The 26,487-nt window shown below is 42.5% G+C and overlaps 2 protein-coding genes across 13 annotated transcripts in view; one reads left to right on the top strand and one right to left on the bottom strand.

Annotated features, from left to right (window-relative positions):
- The window catches only part of PPFIBP2 (PPFIA binding protein 2), a 195,643-nt gene extending 185,493 nt beyond the window's left edge, over positions 1 to 10,150 (bottom strand). For 9 of the 12 annotated variants that reach the window (XM_007496981.3, XM_007496983.3, XM_007496982.3 and 6 more), the window contains exon 1: positions 9,994 to 10,150. The gene's annotated coding sequence lies outside the window, so the exon portion shown is untranslated. Of the gene's footprint in view, positions 1 to 9,594; positions 9,823 to 9,993 lie in introns of those variants that run through there. The other 3 variants (XM_007496994.3, XM_016423401.2, XM_056802232.1) reach the window with 3 other exon arrangements.
- An 8,849-nt stretch (positions 10,151 to 18,999) lies between these two features.
- On the top strand, positions 19,000 to 19,464 carry LOC100027643 (ferritin heavy chain-like; the record flags this gene model as incomplete). Its single annotated transcript, XM_016422832.2, has 1 exon — positions 19,000 to 19,464. A coding segment is annotated over one exon (435 nt), but the record flags the coding sequence as incomplete, so codon positions are not given.
- Between the last annotated feature and the right edge of the window lie 7,023 nt (positions 19,465 to 26,487).

Here is a 26,487-nt window from a genome sequence, read left to right as displayed (position 1 = left end):
GGTTGAGAAAAGGCTGTTGGATTTAAAAATTAAGAGATCATCAATAACTTTGGAAAAAGTAGTTTTGATATTGAATGAGGAGATTGGAAGTCAGATGGCAGTGTGTTAAAATGAGAGCACAAGAAAAGGAAGTGGCCACACCTGTTATAGATGGCCTTATCAAGGAGTTTAGCCACAAAAAGGGGGAGAAATAGGAGACCATGGGTTAGATGGCATAAGTGAAGATTTCTGGAGGATGGGCCCAATAGGTGTGTATTTGTAGGCAGCAGGGAAGCAGCCAGGAGACATTCTATTGAAGGTAAGTGTAAGAGAGGAGATGATGGAGGGATCAATTTGTTAGAGAAGATAGGATGGCATAGGATCATTGTGCATGCTCAGTGGCTTACCTCGGCAAGGGGAAAGGCTCTCTCTTCATCTGGGTGATGTGAGATGAGGAGGAAGGAATAAGTGGGAGCTTGAATTTTTTTAATAAAATACCAGTCAAGGTTTTCAGTTAAGAGAAGGGGAGCCTGGGAGGCTTGAAAAGGGATGAAGAGATTTGGAAGAGTCACTATGGTGGGAGGGATATTGAGTTAATTAGGGAGGTTCAAAAGGATGGCCTTGAGGCAGTTAGGACATAGCTGAAGTTATGCAACATAAATCTATAGTGGACCCAGTCAGCACAGTTGCATGATTTCCTCTAGCTTCATTTAGCAGTATGTGTGTAAGGAACAAAGGCAATAGATGATGGGAGTGATCCAAGGCTCTGAGGATTGGCAGGCAAGACTGGCAATACCATAAAGGAGCAGAAGACTCAGGAGAAGGCAGTGTAGTGTTGCCTTGGTTCACCAAGAGGTCAAGATGAGGAAAGAAGGAGAATGCAGCTAACATCCAGGTGATGGGCTAGGAGAGAACCAAAGGGTAGAACGATTGGAGGTCACAGTCTGGATGAATAATAAGGCTTAGGGTGTGTGTGTGTGTGTGTGTGTGTGTGTGTGTGTGTGTGTGTGTGTGTGTGTGTGTGTGTGTGAAAAAATAAAGTGAGATAACAATCGATTGTGACCAAATACAGTAACTTCAGAGTTCATAAACATGGAGGTGCATGGAGGTGGAACATTTGTGGGCAATGGCAAAGTCAAGAGTAAGACTGATCATGTTTGTGTAAGGCTGTGGGATGGAGGAGGAGGTCATGTGGAATAAGTAAGATGAGGAATTGTGAAGGTAGGTTGTTTAAGGGAGCATCAATATGTATGCTGAAGTCCTCTCATGTGAGGGTAGGAGTTGGAGCAGAGAGACAGCAGAGAGCCAGGGAATGAACTCCTTGAAGATAAAATGGAGTATCGTGGAACTGTCCAGAATTTTGATTGGGTAGAAGATATGGCCTGGGAGAATCTCAACAGAGAAGGAATTTCAGAGGGATGGTGGGGAGCCTCAAACATTCCAATTTCCTCACCTCAGAGAGGTGAGAGGAGGTGACTGGAAAAGGTCATCAGAGAGGTTGTGTCTTCAGGAAGGAGTCAGGATTCAGTAAGAGACAGAAGATGGAAGGAGTGGGGGGAAAAAGGAAATCCAGTTTTGGGGCTATGGAAGAGGTATTCCAGAAAATACAGTGGAAGGGGTACTTAGCTTTAGGGTGGAGCTTTTTGGTGGGGGAGATGATGGATTGAAGGGAATCGGAATAAGGGATGAGGCAGTGGGTGATGGTGAATGGGGTTTGAATTATGACCTACAGAGGCTCAGAATCACTGTGATGGGGAGGGTATGACCAGGGGAATTGATTTATCATTTTTTTTAAACCCTTACCTTCCACCTTAGAATCAATGCTGTGTATTGGTTCCAAGGCAGAAGAGTGATAAGGGCTAGGCAATGGGGGTCAAGTGACTTGCCCAGGGTCACACAGCTAGGAAGTGTCTGAGGTCATCCCATCTCTGAGACTGACTCTCAATCCACTGAACCATCTTGCTGAATTGATTTATCTTGATTGCCACCTACTTGTCCAGCAAATTTCTTCTGTTTGGGGTCTCAGCTGACTCCTCTGGAAATGAGTATATATTAATAGATACTATTATATATACACTCAAATATACAATTAATACCTTATAATAACTGTATTAACATATCACATATTCATATAACCTGCCTCACTTCTTTGCCAGAGGTAGAGTGAAGGTCAAATGAGGAACTTCCTGAAAAGCCCACAGATAAAACCTTGGCACCATCGTGATGACGGAGAAGAGGCTTACTCAAATAAGAGATTTCCAGATGGAGGTAAGCTCAGTTTCCTAGGAATCCTCAATAATACTGGACGAGGTCAAGTGTTGGGGCCAAAGGCACAAACCTGAAAAATCTTCCCCTCTCCAAGGGCTGACTTCAGGGAGCAAACCACTTAGCCTAGCTCACTCTTTCATCCTCCCCGAAGAACTATAAATTGCTCACCAAAGTAAGAGCTATCAAAGGTTAATCATAACCCCTACTGTAACCTCCCACTGTGAATTTTAAAAGTCTCCATCTTGGTCTAGCACCCAAAAATTGTGCACACCCACACTACACGGGCATGTGCTAGTCAATGACAAATCAGAAATAACTAACTGCCCACCTGGGCTGTCCTAAGCCAAGCTAGAGCCAACCATTGGCATTTGTGAGACACAGGAAGTGAGGTAGGGAACAGCCTCTGGAATTCGCTCACTTCCTGTGGAGAGAGCGAGACGGGAGTTGGTGTTAGGAGCTTGGACAGGGAGGACGCCCGCAGACAGCTTTCCTTCAGATCACTCACGTGAGTTAAGGACTGATTCTTTCCACCTTGGCCCTTTGGGCCTAAAACTCCCTCTGCCTTGGTCAGAGGTTGAGTAGCCCCTTTCCCTTTTCTCTTCTCTCCTTCTCTCCCTCTCCTTCCCTACTCCCAGTGTGATTAAAACCTCCATAAACTCCATTCTGACGTGAGTGTTTCATTTTAGGAATTTCATAAGTAAATTCCTTGGCGGCCATTGTTCAATATTACATAAATCCTGTAGCCACAATTTTAACCAATTACAGTGCTCATAACCTCTCCCAGAAGCCTAAAATTTCTACCATTACACCACACAGGCATTGCTGGAAAGGAGCTAAGCCTTTCCTAGGAAACATTGGTATGTTATTCAGTTTAAAATAAAAATCTCACCCAGGGTCACCCAGCTATTAGTGTCTGGAGCCAGATCTGAACTTGGGAGTCTTCAGACTATCCATTGCACTGCCTTGCTGCCCCTCTTTGCCCTAGGTGGGGAAGGTATACTGAGCCGACTTCAGCAAGATCCAAGCAAGAACTGGGCCTCCGAACCTCCCCGTTCCTATCCTCAGAATCCAGCTGGGAGATGTCTATTTCTTTAGAAAAGATGAAAAACCTAAATTCCAAGATACTGATTTGTTTTGAAGATGCCACTTTAAGGGAAAAAACCAAACCAACAACTCATACCTTTTCCTCTTTCCTTTAGTGCCCCCTCTGTCTCCCTTGCCCATCCTCCAATCCCATTCTACACCAGAGAATCAAAGCCACCCTTCTGCCCCTGCCTCCAAATCCTAATCTAGTGTTTGTAATTCACATCATTTCTTCCGAAAGGGTTCTCAGGGCTTCCTAGTTTAGAGACAGAGAGAGATGCTTGCAAAGAAATGCTGCCATCCAGGAAAAATGAAGGAAGGAGGAGTCAACTAGGTGGCTTGGTGGATTGAGAGCCAGGTCTAGAGATGGGAGGTTCTGGGTTAAAATCTGGCCTCAGACACTTCCCAGCTGTGTGACCCTGGCCAAGTCACTTAACTCCCATTGCCTAGCCCTTACCACTCTTCTGCCTTGGAAGCAATACGAAGGATTGATTTTTAAGACAAAAGGTAAAGGTTTAAAGAAAAATGAAGCAAGGACAGTGTATAGGGCAGGGACCCTGACCTGCCTGTCTTTTTCATTGAAGCAGCTCTGATGGAAGCCTTCTGGTCTGTTCTAGGGATTTCCCAGCATTCTGTTGTCTTATTTCCCCTATAGGACTCTCCATAAAGTGACAGGAACGGTCAAACTTTGGTGAAGCCAGAGTGGGAATGATTTTAAACTTTCCCCAACCCCCCATAGGGTCCAGGATGCTAAATAGCAGAGCCCAGGAAGGCCACCCAGTCTAGGGAGGCATCGAGCCTTGTTCCAGGTCACACAGGGAGTAAGCATCAGGGATGGGATTTTGGACACAAATCCTCCCACTCCTTCAGACTCTTCCTCGATGTGTGACCCTGGCCAAGTCACGTCACCCTGTCTGCCTCAGTTTCCTCATCTATCAAATGAACTGGAGAAGGAAATAGTAAATCACTCTGGCATCTTTGCCAGGAAAACCCTATGGATAGGACTGATGTGAGACGGTCCACAGGGCCATAATTGGATAACCGGATGACCACCATGATGATGACCTCTGACTTCGGGCTTGGGTCATTGCTTCGTTCTGCCTCTTCCCCTGTTTCTCTATCAGGGGTTCTTTCCTTCTTGTGTGTCTGGGGCCCCTTGGGCAGTCTGGGAAAGCCTCTGGATCCCTTCTCTGAGTCCTGTTTTTAAATGTATAGGATAAAATACATACGATTGCAAAGGAAACCCAGTCTGCTGAGGCTCACTTATAAAAATATTACTTCAGGTTAAGAATGCTCGCTCTAGACAAAGGCGACTGATATGAACAGGAACGGGATAGATGGAGGGCAGATGTAAAGCTCCTGGAACGAAGGTTTTAATTTTAAACGCTTCCATCTTAGAATCAATATTGTGTGTGGGTTCCAGGGCAGAAGAACGGTAAGGCCTAGGCTGAGGGGGTTAGGTGACTTGTCCAGGGTCACCCAGCGAGGAAGTGTCTGAGGCCAGATTTGAACTTGGGCTCTCACAACTCCACACTTGGCTCTCTAGCCACTGTGCTCCTTAGCTGATCCTGGGTTCAAGCCACCTTGAGTGGGTCACGGAGGGTTTCTGGGCTTCAGGTTCCTCCTCTGTCAAATAAGGGGTTTTAACGTCATTCTGTCGGGGAGGAGGAACAGGAAGGGAGCCGGAGATCCTGGAAAAGAGAGGACTCGGGAAGGCCGCTTTGGGCTCTGGCTTCAGAGAGTCCGGAGATCCGTCTACATAGGTGTGTACGTGTGAGCAAGCCCCTACGTGCCGCATGCATCTGTGTAGAACCACACACACACACTGCCCCTCAGGAGCCCCCATTCTAAAAGGAGACGCCACCCCAGAGATTCTACTTCAGAAGCTACGCTTGGGGCAAAGGGAAGACGCTGCCCTTGGTTTGGGAAAGAACTCGTGCTAACAGGACAGAGATCTAGACATACATCACCCCCCCCCCCCCATTTTATATTCATCGGCGACCAGCAACGAGCCAGAGCCAGCTATCAGGAGGGAGAGCAGGCACGATCAGACGTGGGAAACTGAGGAAGCCAAGCGGCAGCTCGAGGGAAAAGCCCCCCGCCCTTAACGCCAGTATTTCCTTCCTGCAGAGGGTCTACTTTCTGCCTTTGGTCACAGCTTCTCCCAGGGGGCTCACAGGAGACTCTTCCTCTCCCTCCCGTCCCTTCAAGGCCAGACACAGCCAGGCTCATGTTCTCCTTCCAGATGGTACTGCCTGTGTGCCCATCTCCCCCAGCCTCAACCTCCCCATCTGTCCTAGCCGTGCCTACTCCCCAAAGGCTGCTGTGAGGGTCAAAAAAGACCAAAGAGGGAAAGCTCTTGGCAAAGGCTGAAACCCTAGAAAAGCTGTTTTAGTGAGGTTCACGGTGTCAAAGTTTGAAGCTGCACTAAGACTTCTGGAGCACAATGTATAGCCAAGATTAGCTAGTCTTGCCCGTGGTTAGTTAGCATCCTCCACTGCATGTTACAGATGGTTTAAGAGGTTTCCTGAGGGGCAATTGGGTGGCTCCATGGATGAAGAGCCAGGCCTAGAGACAGAGGTCCTGAATTCAAATCCAACCTCAGACACTTTTTAGTTGTGTGGCTCTGGTCCAGCCACTTAATCCCAACTGCCTAGCCCTTGTCCCTCTTCTGCCTTGGAACCAATACTTAGGATCAATTCTAATGTGGAAGATAAGGGTCTTTTTAAAAATAAGATAGGGAGGGGGCAGCTGGGTGGCTCAGTGTATGTACAGAGAGCCAGGCCTAGATGGGAGGTTCAAGGTTCAAATCCAGCCTGACATGTCCTAGCTGTGTGATCCTGGGCAAGTCACTCAGCCCCTTTCATACTCACTTTCCTTATCTATATAAACCAGGATAATAACAGCAGTGACCTACCTACCTACCTCACAAAGCTGCTGTGACACTTAATTGAGATAACATTATTATAAGGAAAATGGTGATAAGAAAACAATAATTATGATTTATAAATGATCACTAATTAATTATTGTAATGTATTTTATTAACTATATAGAATTTATGTTCTATTATTTATTAATGTTTATTAATATATAAACTTATCATAATTTATTTTGTCTAATTTATTCACATGTATTAATTTATTATTTTGTTTTATATATAACTTATTAATTCTATAATAACCATAAAATAATTAAATAATTAAAATTAGAAAATTACCATAGGATTTTTCATCAATATTACAGCTAATATTATTCTGTGATCAGAACAGTGCTGGGGAAGATTAATTAGGCAACAGTGAGAAGAATGGATCTTGGACAGGGATAAAATGGGAGCAGGTAGAAAAAGAAGGGACTAATTCCAGGTTGAGGAAGAAGAATTATAGACAGAGCTAGAAGGAATCTTATTAGGAAACAGGCCCGGAATGGTTAAATGACTTATCCCAGGTCACAGGGTAATGTGGTCAGAATTTCAAGCCAAGCCTTCTGATCCTGGCAGAGTCCCTGGCAAGTAGTCTAGAAGACTCATCATCCCCCAGTTCAAATCTGGTCTCAAACACTTAACCAGCTATGAGACCCTGGATAAGTCACTCCACCCTGTTTGCCTCAGTTTTCCCTTCTGTAAGATGAGCTGGAGAAGGAAATGGCAAACCACTGCAGTATCTCTGCCAAGAAAATCCCAAACAGGATCACGAAGAGTTGGACATGACTCAAACAACGTCTGATCCTTCAGTGTTTTTTCCCCTCCATCTGGTTGCCTTCTTCATGGGACAATTAGAAAAGCAGAATTTAGCTGCAGGGACAGGTTGGAATTAGAGAGCTGGATTTGGAAGTCCTCAGCATAGAAGCGATAACTGAAATCATGAGGGTAGAGGAGATCACATTAGAGAGAAGAGAAGGGAGCCAAGAACAGATGTTCTGGAAGGGCAGCCACATGAAGAGGGAAAGAGTACTCTGCTGGATGACCTCTTCCAAGCCCATTTCAGCCCTAAATCCCATGATGCTATAATCAACAGGAAGCAGAAGAAACAAGAGCCATCACACACCTTGGAAGAGGAAGGACCAAGAGAGCTCAGGCTCATAGAGCCTCAAGAAAAGAGGACTGGCAGACGTTAAAAAGACTGAGGGAGCTAAGGATTTCTCCAAGATCTGGGAAGAAAGGTCATTGGATTTGGCGATAAGGGGGTTGTGAATGCCCTTGGACAGATGTGTTTTAGTCAAGCCATGGAGACAGAAGCCATACTGTAAGAGATTAGGGAGTGATTGGCAGTGGAGGCAGGAAATGTAAGCTTCCCTTTCTACAAATCCTGGTCTCAAATTCAGTTCTCTTTCCATGACTATAGTCAAAGGCAAGTGCAATTTTTGAGATTATTTATACTTTTGCTGTTTACTTCTTCACATTGGAAGTCAAATGCAATTTCTGGGATTATTTATACTTTTGTTGTATACTGCTTCCCATTAGCCCAAAGGATCTCAAGGTGTTTAAATACAGATTTAAATTTAAATTTCTATTAGACAAATAAAGAACTATTTTTCCATGAAGGCCATTAATATATAGAAGGGATGTCCAATGATAATCCTGGAAATAAAAAGTAGTTTACCTATTTTTTTTTTATGGAGATACATACAAAAATATTTCCTTCTCTTCTTTAAAAATCAAGACAAAGCTGGGGCAGCTGGGTAGCTCAGGGATTGACAGCCAGGCCTAGAGATGGGAGGTCCTGGGTTTGAATCTGTATTGAGATACTTCCCAGTTGTGTGACCCTGGGCAAGTCACTTAACCCCCATTGCCTAACCCTTACCACTCTTCTGCCTTAGAACCAATATACAGTATTGATTCTAAGACAGAAGGTAAGTGTTTAAAATAAGACAAAGGAACATAAAACTATTGAATAAATTTAACAAATAAAAACTAGTTTTGCTTCTATAAAATAGCCAATTAAAGCATAGTGGGTAAGGAGTAGCCAGGTGGTTCAGTAGATTGAGAGTTAGGCCTAGAGTGGGTTCAAAGCTAGCCTCAGACACTGACTAGTTGAGTGACCTTGGGCAAGTCACATCATCCCCATTGCCTAGCCCTGCTCTTCTGCCTTGGAACCAACACAAAGTATTGATTCTCAGTCAGAAGGTAGTGGGTGGGTGGGGGGGGTAACAGAGTGACTGCTAGGCTTACAGGAAGCAAGCAAGACTGGTAGCTTCCATTTTATTTCTAATACTAGTCATGGGACCCTACACAAGTCACAGGACCTTCAGGCAGCTTCCTAGGGTTTATGGACTAAATGCAGTCTCAGTCTCTTACAGGCAAATCATTTAAAATCTCAGAACCTCAGGTAGTGTCAGGACTCAATTAGAGATGATCAACCCAGCAAGCATTTACTGAGCTCCTTCTGGACTAGGCAACAAGGGAGTAACTGAGAAATTGCTGGTCTTCTTTAATAGTTGTTCTGCCCAAGAGTTCTCCATAGGAATGGAAAATCTGATCCCAAAATAAACAATATTCCTAAATTATAAGCCACTTTCCAGGTCCATCAATTCCTGGGATTCCCTATTAACCCCCGGAGTCCAAATAGAAACTTCTCAGTTTGGCATTTAAAAGCACATTTATTAAGGGGTCATCATATCATCATTTACAGCCTGGGAAGCAGACGTTATTATTTATCCTCATTTATAGATGAAGAAATGGAGGCAGGCAGCGTTTAAATGACTTGCCCAGGGTTACAGGGCTAATAAGTATCTGAGGCTACACTTGAACTCAGAGGGTTTTCCTGACTCCAAGTCCAAGATTTCAGTGCTGGTTTTGGAGTCAGGAAGGCTGGAGTTCGAACTCTGCCTCAGCTGTGCAACTCTGGGCAGGTCGGCCTCAGTTTCCTCAACTGTAAAATGGGGATAATAATGAATAGCACCTACCTCGCAGGGTTGTTGCGAGGATCAAATGAGATATTTATTGAAAAGGAATTGCTTGGCAGATGCCCGGTACACAGGAGGCGCCACACAAATGCTTCTTCCCAGCCACCCGCAACATTCCGGTTTTCCATAGTCATTCTTCCCCATTCTTCGTAAACCGTGAAGTTTGACTGCAGCCTGTGGCGCGCGTACTTGTCACTAGCCCGGCGGGCGGGTTTCTTCCCCCACCTGGGCCGGAGCAGGCCGGGATTAATAGCCGATCCACCTGACTGAATTCCAGCGCCAAAGGGAGCTGAAAGGTCAGCCCGTGCAAGGCACCGCCCCTCGCTGCCCCTCACCCTCTACCTGGGCGGACTGCCGCCTACCTGGCCCGGCCCGAACTGGCCCGGTTCTTCCGGCCCACTGCCAAGCTCAGGTCAATCTCCGGGATCGGGGGTGTCAATTAGCCGTTAACCGCCCTCTCCCGCAGCCCCGGTGGTGTTCGAGGTCTGGGCGGGCTTGGCCGCGTCCCAGAAGGCCACCTGCTCCGCGGGGCCAGCGGAGGGCTCGCAGGATCCCGGACGGCCTCGCCACCGTCTTTGCCCTTGCCTTTGCCCTTGCTCACCGCCCCCTGCCCCGCGCGCAGCCTGGGGCGCGCTCGGGCGCTCCTTGAGAAGACCTCGACTCAGCTCCCTCAGCCGGGAGGGAAGTGGCGAGCGTGCCCTCAACTCCCAGCAGCCCGGGACAGCGGAGAGGGAGGATCGGGAGGCGGGACGGGGACTAACCTGGCTCCCGCGGGTCGGCGGCCGACCGGATCAAAGGCGTCCCCCGCGCGCAGGGTGGCCGGTTCCTCGGAGCAGCGGGACCCGAGAGCCCCAGCCTAGCGCCATAGGGCTCCGGGACAGCCGGCCACTGCTCCTCCCACGTGACGGAGGCGGGGACCAGCTGGGCAGGGGGCGGGGATGGCCTCCCGGAGCTCAGGCTGCCCCTTCCCTGAGCTCTCGCAACCTACGCGGTGCCGGGCTTCCTAGCCTCGTTGCCTTGGATCCGGTCCGAGGCTCCCCAATAAATTCATCAGTAGCAGCCCCTCCCCACCTTGACCATGCCTGCCGAGCACTTGGCGACGGCCACAACGTCTCCAACTTTCCCTGATCTTTCCTCCCTGTCCAGAGGCAGCCGGCCAGCTTCAACTGCTCGGGAGTGGGGATGTGGGATCTGAAGGAGGGGTAGCTGGTCAGGTGCTGGACCTCAGCAACCCGACTCCCGGCCAGGGATGAAACTCCCTTCGGGAACTCCCCGATTTTGATAGTCCTCCAGGGAAAAACAAAACCACCTTTCCATTCCACTCTCTAGTGGGGCACTCTCTTCTATCTCCTAGGTAAGCTGAACCCCCAGCTGCCAAACCTGATTCAAGAGATTAACAATTGGAGGGGATCTTGGACGCCCTCTAAATCCTAATCTCATTTCATAGCAGAACCGGAGCTCAAAAGGGTTAAGTCACTCTAAATCGCCCAGGTGGTAAGAGACAACGTTAGGGTTCAAACCCAAATCCTGTCTCCAAATGGCATCCCTGACAGCCCGGCATCACCCTCCATTCTCTCATTCTTTCTTCCTTATAAATGATCAAATGCAAATATCCAAACATTTTCTAGGCAAATTTTCTGAAGTCAAGAGTGACTGAAAAGCTCTGAAACTAAAGGGAAATGATCCTGTGACTCCGATTAATTTCACGCTCAGTTTTAAATGTGGCTAAACCCTATCAGCTGGCAGAAAGACTTCCCCCAGGGTCTTGGGGAGTTTACCCGAGTCTTGGTGAGTGGTGGTTTTAAAATGTCAGTCTTTGGATTTAGACCCCCATCTTGCCAGTTTCAACTCCAGCAAACTAATCTAATAATAATATGCCAGGCAAAGGGATTGGGGCGTGTGTGGGGTGGGGAGCATTCACTTTGCTTTTTGAAAAAGAAAAGGCTTTCTTTTCAAAACTAGAACTCTCCTAAAAACTAGGCTGGTGTGAAATTATAGTCAAATGATTTTTAGAGTAAAGTGATTCCTGATGAGAGATCACTAGCCCTTAAAACTTCTATATTATAGTTTTTACCTTCAAATCAGTTAGTGATTGGGAAAGTCAGGATAAAGAGTTTCTGGCTCCCTCTACAGTTTAATGCATTTAACAACCCGAGTATTTACTAGGGGCAAGCAAGTCAGGTTGTCAACAATTATTTATTATGTATGTACTATCTGCTGGGCACTGGGCCAGGAGACCTGAGGGGACAAAGAAGAATGACTAGACTTTGCCTTCATTCATGATCAGGATCGTTAATCCTTAGTGTGACTCAAAGAGCAGTTCTTTCAGGGACTTCTCAGGTGTTTATAGGATGACAACTAGGATCAGATATTTAAAATGCTTACTATATACCAAGTGTTTGAGATGCCAGGAAATGTGAGAACAGTCCCTGCCTTGGAAAAGTTTACATTTTAATGGGGGAGGTTTGTAAATAGTAAGTAACTAGGGACACACAAGATATAGATTAAGGAGAAGGTAATCAGTGCAAGGAAGATGCTAATTACCAAAGCCATTGTAGTAGAGGATGGGGAAAAAAAAAGATTTCAACGATCTAATGCTTTATAATTGTCAAAGAGATTTCTTCACAATAATTCCAAGAGATGAGTAGTATCAGGATTATTTCTATTTTCGAGGTAACCAATTTATTAAGCATATAAAACTTTACTTTTTTTTAACCCTTATCTTCCATCTTAAAATCAATACCAAGTATCCATTCCAAGGCAGAATGATGGTAAGGGCTAGGCAATGGGGATTTAGTGACTTGCCCAGGATCACCCAGCTGGGAAGTGTCTTGGGCCAGATTTGTACAGAGTTTTAACAGAGAGGCACTTAGGTGGTGCAGTGGTCCTGGATTTAGGAAGACCTGAATTCAATCTTAGGGTGTGTGACCCTAGGAAAGTCACAACCTCTGCCTCAGTTTCCTCCTCTGTAAAATCTTGATAATATTAGTTATCTACCTTGCAGGAACACGTGAGGATAAAATGAAGTTATACTTGTAAATCTCTTCGCAAATCTTGAAACAATTTCTATGCTATATATTTCTATGCTAGCTATTATTATCATGATTAACTTCCCAGGGGCTGGGACTCATGTGGCTTCAAGGTGTGCAGAGCCTGCCTGGCTGGTGGCTTGAGTCTACCACCACCTGGTGGCCAGTTTAAATATCTCAACCCTTTGCTGGGTAATTAATACAGTGAAATCACTTTTCTGTAGATTTTTTAATGTTTTATTTTTTCCCCAAAATGTAGGATTCATTAACAAAAAAAATATGCCATAACTGAAATCTTTTAAGTTATTTTAAAAATATCTATAAAATATATTGTGGTTTCTTGTTTTTGCTGTAATTATCTGTATAATATAATTTTACCATAGTTTAAAATGTGTACCTATTTGCTTTACCTCATACTGCTAATTGATTGACTTGACTTCTGTTTAACCCTCAACCCATCAACCCTGGCAGCCTTTCTTTCTTTCTTTTTTTTTAAACCCCTACCTTTCGTCTTGGAGTCAATACTGTGTATTGGCTCTAAGGCAGAAGAGTGATAAGGGCTAGGCAATGGGGGTCAAATGACTTGCCCAGGGTCACACAGCTGGGAAGTGTCTGAGGCCAGATTTGAACCTAGGACCTCCCATCTCTAGGCCTGGCTCTCAATGAACTGAGCTACCCAGCTGCCACCCTGGCAGCCTTTCTGATAAGGAAACTGGGTGACTTTCTGATTGGCAAATGAGTGATAGAGTCTGAATTTGAACCCAGGATCTCTGCTTCCAAATTGCCTTGCTTTCTCCTCAGTGCTACTGATGTCCCATTGCTGCTCACCACTGTGAAATCAAGGCTTTGGACAAGAAAAACAAGCTGTGGCTTAGTTTCATTAGGTTTGTCATATTTCCCTCTTAATTTTCTGTTTCATTTCCTTAATGAGGTCACCGCTGCCCCCGGGGTCATCTGAGTTTATCCACATGTCCCCAGATTCCTGCTCTTGTAAGGAAGAGGAACAGACTGGAGTGCTGGGGCTCCCTGAGGTCATGCTTAACAGTCCAAGTTCCTTTAACTGTTCCTCATATGCCACAATCCTAGCCTTCACTATCTTGATCATCTTCTAGATGCTTTCTAGCTCAGTGAATTTGTTTTAAAAAATGTGCCACTTGGGGGCAGCTGGGTGGCTCAGGGGATTGAGATCCAGGTCTGGAGTCAGGAGGACCTGGGTTCAAATTTGGCCTCAGACACTTCCTAGCTTCCTGTGTGACCCTGGGCAAGTCATTTAACCCCCATTGCCTAGCTCTTACCACTCTGCTGTCTTGGAACTAATATTTAGTATTGATTCTAAGATGGAAAGTAAGAGTTAAAAGAAAAAATAAGGCACTGAGAACTGAACACAATATGTAGTCTGGGCAGTATTGTGAGGTGAGTCTTGTCTTCTATATTTGATGCCTCTAAAAAAATCCTGAACACATTTAATTTATTTTTATATTATACCTTAACACCAAATGAAATCACATACACACATGCACATGCACACGCCCATGTATGGAATGAAAACAATCTTCCTGTTACACTGGGACGTTTCTTACATTTTGGCTCAAAACATCAATTTCACAAGTGCAGGCTGGGGAAGCATGGCTAGAGAGAAATTTGAAAAAGATCTGGGGATTTTAGAGGGCAGAAAGTTCAACATAAATCAGTAGTATGATGTGATAGTAAAATCTAATTCAATATTTGGTTATATTCTGAGAGGTATAACGATTTCTTAAAGATGCATAGAATAGAAGGAATATTAGAACTAATTAGAGAAATTAGGTAGCTTTGAAAGTTATATGATGTGATTAACATGGAAATAAGTTTTTCATGACTGCACACAAATAACCTATAGCAAAATGTCTGTTTCTTCAACGAGGAGGGAAAAGGACAAAGAAGAGAAAATTGGGAAGTCAAAAATTTGAATAAACAAATGTTAAAAACAATTTTACATGTATTTGGAAAAAATAAAGTATTTAAAAATAAGTTGTATTTGAATTTATTATTTATATTGTATTTAATGTGTTCACATTATATTTGAAAAGAAAAGCAATCTGTTCACAATAGAGATTTACAAATCTAAGTGCAATTCTTTTTTGTTGTTGTTCTACTATGGGGGCAGGAAGGGGGGCAGAGTTCATTGTCTATTTGCCTTGTTAAATCTATTAAACATCATCTTATTAGATTGAGCCCATTATTGTAGCCTGGTTGTTTTTAAACCTCGACTCTGCCATCCATTGGGTTGGTTATGCTTGCCAACTTTGTGTCATCTGCAAATTTGATAAGCATGCCATCTGTGCCTTTATCCAGGACCTTGATAAAAATGTGAAACTGGCACAGAGTCAAACACAGATCTCTGGGTTATGCCATTTGAGAATTCCATCTCAGCTGACATTGGTCCATTAACAATTACTTTTGGGGTCTGACCATTCAATCAGCCCAGAATCCACATAAGTGGATTGTCTAGTCCATAGGTTTCTTTCTCTTTTCCACTAGATGTTTTGAGATAAGGCGAACCTCATAGCATCCCTCAACTCAATCTATAAAAACTTCTTTCCCTGCCTCTACAAAGGACTTATGCTGCTCTCATACAATGACAGGGCCAGCACTTGATCACTTTGGACCTTGGATTCATAACTTGTCATGGGAACAAGCAAAAAACATAAATGGATCTTTTTGCCTGCATGCAAATCCAGATAACAAACCCAGGCTGGTGCTGCTATGGCTATGTAGCAATATCCCCAATTTCCACTCATGGGGAGAGTTGGGTCCCAGAAGCATGGCTACTCTATCCCTTCAGGGCTATAGGAGTTAACTCTAAGTGGTTGGGTAGATGTCTTTTATAGGGCTATAGATTTAAGTCTCCTTCATGTCCTTCCCTCTGGGATAATCTGTTAATATCAATTAGTCAACCAGGCTCACTTGGCTTATTTACTAAAGTAGTATGGCAAGACAAATCAATAGAGAACATCTTCACCAAAGCCTAGAAGACACTCTCTCACTAGTTGATCCAGAATCCAATGGTCTCACATTTAGAGAGACAAATGGCCAAAGGGAAACTTATAGCTCATGGAAATCCTTTTGCTGCTATGTCTTCAGGTCTTCCCTTAGTTAAAGAGGTTTCCTGTAGAGCACTGGATCTTCCTTTCCTCTTCAAATCCAGACCTAATGAAGACATTGTTGCCATCTGATGCTGTCCCCATTAGGTATGATGCTAATATAATTGTGGGAAGAGGAAAAATCCAAAACCCATCAGACCCTTTGAAGGTCATAAGATTCTTTTCTAGCAAAGTTTAGTGGGTGGTGGAGAGACCAAGACCAAGCTCTCATCTTGTGGAGTGTGAATATCGGATTTAGCTATTTCCTTATTGTAACAATGAAGGTACTTAGCTCTTCCTTTATAATGAAGCTAGAATTATAAGCTACAATCTATTTTTAGGTTTTAACTACAAAAAGGTGTTAAGTAACTACAAAAGGTGAATTAATCACAAAAAGGTGTTAAGTAACTACAAAAGGTGAACATAACAAAAGAGGATTTAAGTAATCCCAAAAGATAAAATCTAACCAAAGAAGGTGAGAACTAAAGACTGGACAGTCCTAGAGAAAATCTAACCAAAGAAGGTGAGAACTAAAGAATGGGCAGTCCTGGAGAAAAAGTGTCTGCTGTGATTGGTAGATGTGAAAATTTAAAGGAGGTGACACAAGAGAAAAAGGTCTTTAACTAGAGGAAAAAAAGGAGTCAGTCACCCCAGCTTGGAGTGAAGGACAGACTCAGAGAGGACTGGAAGACCAACACCCAGACTTCTTTTAGACTGTTACCATTGGTAAGTGAAAAGCTGACTTAGTGACCCTGCCTTTCTGGAGGTGTGAAGCCACCAGGTAAGGCCCAACTTCTTGAAACTCTCTTCCCCTGGCTGGGACTAAGAAATTCTAAATGGTATAAGAAGAAACCAGTTTCTCTCTCTCATTCCTTAATATCTTCCTTCTATTGTAAATAAACTACCATAAATTCCATTTACTTTAGTAATTCATTTTGGGATTTAGAAATTAAATCCCTGGCAACCACCTAATAAACCACCTAATTGATATATTTCAGAGTCCAACCACAATTAACTTTAACAGGAGGCAATTCCTTTTTAGTGATGACTCTCTTCTGCACTGTCAGACACTCAAATCTCTTAATCCATCTAGCTTGAAAAATTTTAAATAGGTCCCAGCAGGCACAAACAAATCCTTCAGTCAATCTGAACAGACTTAAAAAATGTTTTTTAATCCTCACCTTCTGTCTTAGAATCAATATATTGGTTCCAAGGCAGAAGAGTGGTAAGGGCTAGACAATAAGGGGTAAGTGACTTGTCGAAGGTCACTCAGCAAGCATCTGAGGTTTCATTTGAATCCAAGAGCTCCCATTTCCAGGCCTGGGTCTTGATCCACTGAGCCACCTATCTGCCCCCTGAACAGATTTTCTGTTACATCTAGTTGAAATGTATTTGAATGATTCAATGAGGTTTCTTAGGCTTTGATCACACCTATTTCTGTTTGATTAAGTCAATCAATATTCTCACCTGCAAAAGTAATTACTTTTAAGGGGAATGTAGTAATCAGTGGAGCCCCTTCATTATAGTTAATACCAACTGGGAAAAGAAGCACTAAGATTTTTAAGAAGTAAAACTTACAAGTGGATGCCACAGTCTAGATTTGATCGAGAAGTACATTTGCAAGTGACTCCCACAAAGTGATACTCAAAAGAGTTTGAATAATAGGAATGAAAATGCCTAAGTCACAAATTCAGAAAGGCAAAAACTTTAGAAAATTAGCTGATATCAGAGAATGCTGTTTTTTTTTTGTTTGTTCAAGGAGTAGTTGAATTATTAAATTACACTCAGTTGCTTTCCAAGCATCCTCTTTCAGGAAGCCAGTCCTAAGTTACTCCATGCCCTATGAAAAAGGGAGGACAGAGAACTCTAGACCATGTTCTAGGTGACTTTTACTGGTCCTGTCCTGGAAGCCAGCCAGCTATTTCTTGCTTCATATCCCCAGCTCATGTGGTGACATCTGGGTCTTCAAAAGAATTATTGCATTTGATCCTTGAGGACAAGCATGGTGTCATCGTCAATTCATCGTCATATCTCCTCCATTTGGAAGTAAAGGAACCTGCACATAGTAAATACTTACTAAATGTTTGTTGAATCATATACTACCAATAGATCAAAAGGGATATGAGATCCAAATATAAAAGGTCACGTTAAAAAAAAATTAGGAGAGGAGACCAGATGCTTTTCATAACTATGGCTAGGGGAAGGATTCAACTTCTTAACCAAGCAAGAAGATTGTTTGAGAAAAAATCTACAATTTTGATGATGTAAAATTATAAAGCTTTGCCCTAAATAGAATTAGTGAAGTCAGAATTAGAAGAGAAATAGCAGAGCTAGAAAAATATTTGTGTTAAATATCTCCAAAATAAGGCTGATATCTAAAATATGCAAGGAATTGACACAAATGTACAATACCCAAACCCATTCATTTCTAACTAGAAAACTGTACAGAGAATAGGAAAAGTTTTTTTCTTTAAACCCTGGCCTCCCATCTTAGAATCAATACTATGTATTGGTTTCAAGGCAGAAGAGTAGTAAGGGTTAGGCAATGAGAGTTAAATGGCTTGCCCAGGCTCACACAGCTAGGAAGTACCTGAGACCAGAATTTGAACCCAGGACTTCCTATCTCTTGGCCTGTCTCTCAATCCATTGAGCCACTTAGCTGCCTCTGAAAAACTTTTAAATGAACTGCAAAAGTACACAAAAATGCACTCAAAATCCTTCATTATAAAGTGATCGCTAATTATTAGAGCTCTATACTTTCCACTTTTATCATACACATTGGCAAAGATGACAAAAGATTTAATTCTTTGCCTATACATTGTAGAAGGCCTTTGGAAAGACTAGCACACTAATGTACTCTTGGTGCCACTATTTATCTTTTTAGATTTAAATTTCTAATTATATCAGAAAAGTGACTAATTTGTCCATACCCTTTGACCTAGAGATCCCTTTACTGGGTATGCCCCAAGGAAATTAACCTCTAAGCAACTGAAAAACCAGTCAAGATCCTAGAAAAATAGATAAAGCATATCTTTTCCCTTCTGATCACAGCAGAGATATGGGCACTACTATGAATATTGCATAATATCAAAGGATTTTCCAAAATTGTTTTTCTTGGGGGAGAAGGAAGGATTTAATATGAAGAAGAGAAGAGGGAAATGACTATGGCATAAGGACAAAAGGCATCGATAAAACATATTTTAAAAATTAATGCAGGGGGCAGCTGGGTGGCTCAGTGGATTGAGAACCAGTTCCAGAGACAGGAGGTCCTCACTTGGTGACCCTGGGCAAGTCACTTAACCCCTATTGCCTATCCCTTACCACTCTTCTACCTTGGAACCAATACACAGTATTGATTCTAAGATGGAAGGTAAGAGTTTAAAAAAACAATAAATGCAGTCTACATAGCCTACCTGGACAATTCATGGAATTGCTACTCAAATTCTCATTATTGAACATGAAATTTTAAAATATTACAATTTAACCAGTGATCACTTACCAAATAGCATCTAATTTTCTAGGGTTAATATTGAGAAGATGACTAAGTCAAAGAAAGTAGATAATTAAATGGTTAACGAGTGAAAAGGCCTGTGAAGCATGTCTAGATTCCTAAACTGGGAATCTTGACCGGGACCACGTGGCGCTGAAGAACTTCGCCAAGTATTTCCTGCACCAATCCCATGAGGAGAGGGAGCATGCTGAGAAGCTGATGAAACTGCAGAACCAGCGAGTCAGCCGCATCTTCCTTCAGGACATCAAGAAACCAGACCGCGACAACTGGGAGAGCGGGCTGAATGCAATGGAGTGTGCACTGCACTTGGAAAAAAATGTCAATCAGTCGTTACTGGAATTGCACAAGCTGGAAACTGACAAAAATGACCCCCATTTATGTGATTTCATTGAAACCCACTACCTGGATGAGCAGGTAAAGTCCATCAAACAGCTGGATGATCACGTGACCAACCTGCGCAAAATGGAGGCCCCTGATTCTGGCATGGCGGAATATATTTTTGACAAGCACACCCTTGGAGACAGTGACAACAGGAGCTGAGCCTCCAGCTGGCTTCCCCCACCACTGGGTACTGTGCACAAGTCTCCTACTGTCTTTCAGTGCATGCATATTTTGGTTATCTGACCTTTTTATAATTTGTACCAAAAAATTACCACCATTTACATCCCAATAAAGTGACTTGGTACTGATGGAAAAAAAAGAGGTTTCTTCACCCTCTACCATGTGAGTAAGAGTAGCCTTTGACTGGCTATGCAGCTGGAAAAGGCTGTATCTTTCAAAATTGTCCAGACTAGACAGTTCTGGCTCATGCTCTTCCCCACCACTCTTCTTGCTATGTCTAGAAAGCTCACTTGTGGTATGAGTAGCATGGAGTAGACCAATGACTTCTTTCCTCCACTCTCCTCTCTCTTTGACCCTGGTTCTAGAGAACTGTAGCTGAAGAACAAAACTGGGATATGATCCACAGGAAGGAACAAACACACAAGAACCAAATTTATCAACACATAACACAGAGTTACAGAATACTACTAGGCAAGAGCTTGCAAAAGACTTGGGGAATTTCGGGAATATAGAAATCACCAAGCAAGAGTCAATGCAAGACACAAATCACACAGAACCATTATATACAATGATATTTGACTCAGAAAGTGAGGAAGACCAAGAACCTTACGAAAATATCAAACTTTACAATTAAGATCATAAAGTTTTACAAGAGTGGGAGACAGATGGTTACATTAGCAACTCAAATCAAGGACAAACGTTCCTGTCAGAAGAGTTAGTTCAGGACATAGAATACACAAACTCATTAGAAGAAATGCTGGTGGCATTGGGAGTCAAGAATTATCAAGAACTTTATGAAAAGTATGAGACAGAAAACAGGACTTAAATATGTAAGACTGAGTGAGGTGAATCATAAAACAAAATTAATTTCACGTATTAGGGAAGTAGCATGCAACACTACATAACTTGGAAGAAAGAAGAGATCCATCAGTCAACATGAGAAGTGGAAATCTGAAGAAAATTGATAAGTATTAATTCAATACAATGCTATTAGACACAAAACACAAAATCACAAACTGACATATATTGGGAGATATTGTGTAAATAAAAGAGTGTCTGAAATTATATTTATACAAAATGTAAATGTGTATGTAGTTAGTTCCATAAGGTCTTAGGCAAATATAAAGATCAATAGATATTTCTATTTGACTGACATTGAGATTAGGGAACTGTGCATATTATTGTATTATATGTAAATAATCTCTATTAAGAATATATATACTATAATTAGGTTAATAACAGTGATAGAATATGTAAATATGTAGCATAGTATGTATATAAGTTGTACATAAAATTAGGTTATAGATTAGACTAGGGATTTAGAGAATAGTTAAAAGTAGGGAATAGATTAGGAGTAAGTTAAATTAAACATAGCATAGACAGTAAATTATATTTAGAATTAGATTTAAGCTGCATTTGCAGATAGTAAAGTTTTAATGTTTATTGTAAAGCTGATGCTGAAATTATGTTTAATGAAATATATATATATATATAATAGTTTGCAAATAACTGTAGATATATAAAATAGGAAAAATATTTGTATTAGTTGAATTTAGCAAGAGTAAGTAGTGTTAGAACTAAGATTCAAATTTCTTTGTAATGGTTTTGTTCCAACATTTATTGTACTGAATTTATTGAAAAACCCTAAAACTACCTTTACCCAAACTTTCCTGCATAGAATTCCTTAAAGTAGATAAAGTTAGCATAGACAGGTGATAGAGCATAGAATAGTGATAAAGTAATTGAGGGAAGTTTATTATTTTGGGTGAAGTAGTTAGAAATTAGATTTAGTACACTGGTAAGTGTAATAAATACAAGTGACCTTGGGGAGGTTACAACAAAAAAGGGGACAATTGTGGAAAGGAAAACTGAAGCACATTTTGGACTTTCTGCCAATCAGGTGAAACAAATAGCAGTTGGAATGTTAGAGAGAAGATATCGACAAGAATGACAGTTGGTGGGGGCAGGGGCAACTGGGAGTGGCAGTTGGTTTCGTGACTGACTCTCTTTCTGGCCCTTGGACTGGAAGGAGCCTCTCTCCTTGCCTCTGGATAGAAGTGCCTCTATTCCTGATTTTCCCAACTGTGTGCAGTCTACTTGGATTCCTGTGATCCTGTCATCAAACAAAAGGAGTTAAGGGAAGCAGTTTGAACTGTAAGGCCAGTCTTTAGGGGCGTCAGCCTGAAGATACAAGCCCAACCATCTCTGAAGATCAGAACTTTTCTTTCTTTTACTGTCTACTGCTAAGATTTTGAACTTAAGAAAACTAGCACAGATTATCATAGACAGGAATAAAAGAAACCCTTCACCAGCCTGTGAGTCCTGGCCTCAGCTCAGAAGCTGAGAGAGACTCAAACCCAATCTAAGGAAATCCCAATTCCCTCTTCCCTGATACCTCCCCAATCCAAACTTGTTATTAAATTAATTTTTATTCAAATAAACCACATTAAGATAAGAGGACTATCATTTCAGGGGAACAAAGAGGGAGCTGAACCTCAGGACAGCCATTCAACTGTGGATGGTCCTCATCGGACCCCTGCTAGGTGACCTTGGTCTGGGGGGAGGCTTGTCCCTCAGGAGGGTCTGTGCTTACCTGCTCAGGGTAACTCCAACATCAATCAATAGAGAAGATGTTCCCTCAGGCTAACATAGGTAGCCCATTTTCTTGGGAACCCCAATTTTCAAAGATAGCCTCTCAGCAGGAATATCTCTCTTTTTACCTCACCGGCCACCATATTCTCTCTCTCTCTCCTTTCAACTCCTCCATTCCCTGTTACAAAACCTTCCTTATCCCCTGTACTTCTTCAATCCCCTACACATTCCTTATAATTATTACACTTTTACCCTGGCTCTAGAGAAATGAACTTGTTTATGTTTGTTTCTGTGCCATTTGTTCACAGTTTTAAGTGCTAGCAGTGATCCCCAGTGGAAGTAGGAGTCTGAGCCCTGGCAGCATGGAAGGCAGGATTGCAGTTGGGATTGGTCAGACTGGCAAAGGAGCCCCCCAAAATGAGAATGCCTGGGTCTGGAGCCCATGGAACCTTTAGACTTGGACCTATGACTCTGTTCTATGGGAAATGTGCTAAACTTCTTCCCAGAGATGGAGGGGGTACAAAAGGAAGAGAGTGTGAAAATACCCTCTGTCTATTGAGAAAGTAAACTTGTAGATTTGTAATTGTACCTTTTGAAGTGAATATTCTTTTGTCAGTAGTTAAATGGATCCAGGCTGGAGCCTTAGGGTACCAGTCTGGAGGAAGTGTGAAACCTAATCTACCTGAACCCTCCAGGCTGGGAAGGCCATTGGTAGTCATTGTTAAAACAAAAATAAAAAGTCAATCTTGAATTGAAGTGAAGAGTGATCCTGGTAGTTCCCACTCAGAATTTATGATTCAAGAGAAAAATGGGTAGATGCAACCTTTTTTCTTGTTTTCTTTTATTTGGAGTATATGGTGGAAGGGTGAAGTCCAGAGAATGAAATTAGTTGTGCTTTAAGAGAGGGTATTTTTGGATTGGGTGTAGGATTATAGGAATTTAGAACTGGGAAGGAGCATCTAGTTTGAGATTTTTATAGATGTAGCCCTGGAGACCACCACCCATTCTCCCTCCTATTCATCCAATAGATGCCCTTGAGTTACCCTGCGTTCAAGGCAGGTATACACTGAAAAGCACAGTTTATGAGTCCCCATTAATGCATTTACTGTTACCAGTCAACTAGAGAACACAATTAGTTAAAAGCAAGGGCATTTTATGAGATTGTATCAAAAAATAGTGATAAAATGTTCACCATATATTTCTGGGGTACATGCTCCCATAAATTCACATAGCATCTTAGGACCATGCATGGAGATGATTAGCTAGAGCATATACTTGGCCAGGATGTGTACATGGAGGAGCACACATGTACATAACTCTAAGGAGACAGACACAGAGGATCAACTCATACCTCTGCTGTTGCAGTCTTCCAGTTTCCTCTGTTGATGGCATTACTCTGTTTCTCCTGGGGTCATACCAGTCCCTTTAGCCACACAGGCTTTGCTGGATGTGGAGGCATAGATGGAATCAGTCCTTGATAGTTTTGTGTGGCCTCCGCTTGACTGTGCTAGGCTGGTCCTGTGGTCACTTTTGGTCACCAACCAAAGAATAGTTTCATTCAGAGCAAGACTTAAATTTCTATCTGCTTTAAATGCTTAGATTCTGTCTTCAAGATGATGTCTGTAGTTGTGACTCTGCCTCTTCCAGGGGAGAAGAAGAATGGATTTTTCCATCTCTCTACAAATTTAGAACCCAGACACAACCTAGAATTCTTTTAGACAGTCAAGAGCCCTGACATACCCAGATATTTGACTACCTTAAGAGGCCACTAATTAGAGTCAGTTGGGTGGTACCGTGTATAAAGCTGTTAGGCATAGAGTCAGGAAGAGTTGAGTTTAAATTCAGTCTCAAAGACTTATTAGCTGTGTAACTTTAGGCAAATCTGTTTGCCTCAGTTTCCTCAGTTGTAAAATGGAAATAATAATAGTATCTACTCACAAGGATGTTGTGAGGATCAAATGAAATAATATATGTAAAGTGTTTAGCACATAGTTGGTACTTAACAAATGTTTATTCCTTTCCCTTATCTCTAGGTAAAAGACCCTTAATTGTTTGACTTCTCTTTCACAAGATTCTCAGAGTCTTGACTATATAAAAGGAATCTTAAAATGAGATTCATTATGACAGAAGTCAAGTTCTTTGCAACATAGAATAGCCTCTAGATAAACAGAGCCTCTCCTTGCTCTTAACCTTTCATTTCTGTTTACCTAGGCAGGGGCATTGTCTCTGTTAGAAAATGAACTCTGACTTGGAGTAAGAAACTCCTTGCAACTCTAGTTTAATGTCTGATCGCCAAATTGTGCCCAGAAAGCATCAGTTTAGAGGCTTCCCTTCCTACAAACTGCTAAAGGATCTTTGGACCTGAGACTCCCTAGCTTTCTCTCAACCTCAAGAGCCTTTTATATTTTCTATTCAAATGAATGAAGGCTGGGTGGGAATGGAGGGAGGGCAATACTAGGACCCTATAGGTGAATTTGCTTCAAGAATTACCCTGGGGGGCAGCTGCTCTGGTGATACAGTAGATAGAATGTCAGGCTTGGAGTCAGGGGTGGGGGAGGACATACCTGGGTTCAAATCTGACCTCAGACACCTCCTAACTGTGTGACCCTGGACAAGTCACTTAACCCTTTTTTTTTGTCTAGCCCTTGGCCTTCCATCTTAGAGTTGTTACAAAGACAGCAAGTAAGGTTTAAAAAAAAAAGAATTCCTCTGCGCCTCTTACTTTTTCATTTGTATCTTTATTATATTTCCATAGTAGTCCTCAGACCTTTTTCTAGGATTTGAGCCCCTATCTACAGAGATGAGAAGATTGTAGCCTAGAGAAGACAAAAAGGAACTAAGATTGGACCTAGCTTAAAGGTCCAGAGTTCTTCCTACTCCCAAGTTCACAAGACTTACTCCTATACCATTTTGGCTTCTGGAAGAAGTGGGTGGTGTTTGGAGTAAAGGCAGGGAGCCTCAGGTATAGGAAAAAGGAATAGGATCCAGATATATGAGCAGGTTGATTAGAAGGCTTTCTGAAACAAAATGGATGCATATGTTGCTTACACAAATAGATTTATTGTTTAACTCAATTCAGGCTGTGGGAGGAAAAGCTGTGTATTTTCAAGCAAAGTGGGATCTCTCAGCTTCTTCGGAAAAGGGATTCATTCATTCATTCAGCAGGTATTTAATGAGCGTCTGTTGTGTATGGGGCTCTTGGACACTGAAGGAGATGCAAAGATAAGCTCTTTCTTCCCTGATACCCTGCACAATGTTATGTAAATAGTAGACCTAATATTGATCAGTCTACTTTCTGTCATGAAAAGAGGAGAGATAGATTGATAGAGAGTGTATTTATTAAGTATTTACTATGTGCCAGGCACTGTGGGTACAAATTCAGGCAAAAAGATGTTTCTGCCCTAAAGGACTTCTATTCTAAAGAGGAAGACAGCACCTAATAGGGGGCCAAAAGAAGGGAGAGGTACCCATGAGGGGGAAAAGTGGGTCATTCTGGAGAGTCAGGAAGGGAGGCAAGAGAGGAGTGAACATAGCTGGTTTAGGCATTTCTCAAGTGGAGGTTTTAAGAAGGAACTAGCCAACTGGAGGAGAAGGAGAAGACAGTCAAGCTTCTTGGGAAGAGATGAGGGAATCTGGAGAGTCTGCAGTAAAACCAGAAGAGGAGTGAGACAGATAGATGGAAACAGCTGGAATCTTTGAGAGCAAGTCCTAATATCCAGAGGAATTTTTACCGACTTTTATATGTATCCCTATTTAGTTTACACATGACTGGAATATTCAAGAGGTTCCCTGGGGGGCAGCTGGGTAGCTCAGTGGATTGAGCTAGAGATATAGGAGGTCCTAGGTTCAAATCTGACCTCAGACACTTCTCAGCTGTGTGACCCTGGGCAAGTCACTTAACCCCCATTGACTAGCCTTTATCACTCTTCTGCCTTGAAACCAGTACATAGTATTGATTCTAAGATGGAAGGTAAGGGGTTAAAAAAAAAGAGGTTCCTAGATTCTGCTCATCCAAGGAGCATTTATTTATTTATTTTTAAACCCTTACTTTCTGTCTTGGAATCAATACTGCGTACTGGTTCCAAGGCAGAAGAGTAGTAAAGGCTAGGCAATGGGGATTAAGTGACTTATCTAGGGTCACACAGCTAGGAAGTATCTGAGGTCAGATTTGAATCCAGGACCTCCCATCTCTAGGTCTGGCTCCCAATCCATGGAGCTATCCAGCTGCCCCCTCTAAGAAACATTTAAAAAAGATTCTTGGTCCCTTCACCCTTTTGAGTGTAAGGCAGCTACCGAGACACAGCTTGTAGTTTGGGACTGGGTTGACTTTCCTAGTACTACCAAGTAGGCCTCTTTACATCTCCTAGACCAGAATGGACAACTGAAAAATTGGACTGGAAGGAGGAGGAAATTGGTAAAATGGAATAGCACACAGATCCT

Source organism: Monodelphis domestica, chromosome 6, assembly GCF_027887165.1.
Source record: "Monodelphis domestica isolate mMonDom1 chromosome 6, mMonDom1.pri, whole genome shotgun sequence".
Classification (NCBI taxonomy): Eukaryota; Metazoa; Chordata; class Mammalia; order Didelphimorphia; family Didelphidae; genus Monodelphis; species Monodelphis domestica.
This window is presented reverse-complemented; position numbering and strand designations above follow the sequence as displayed.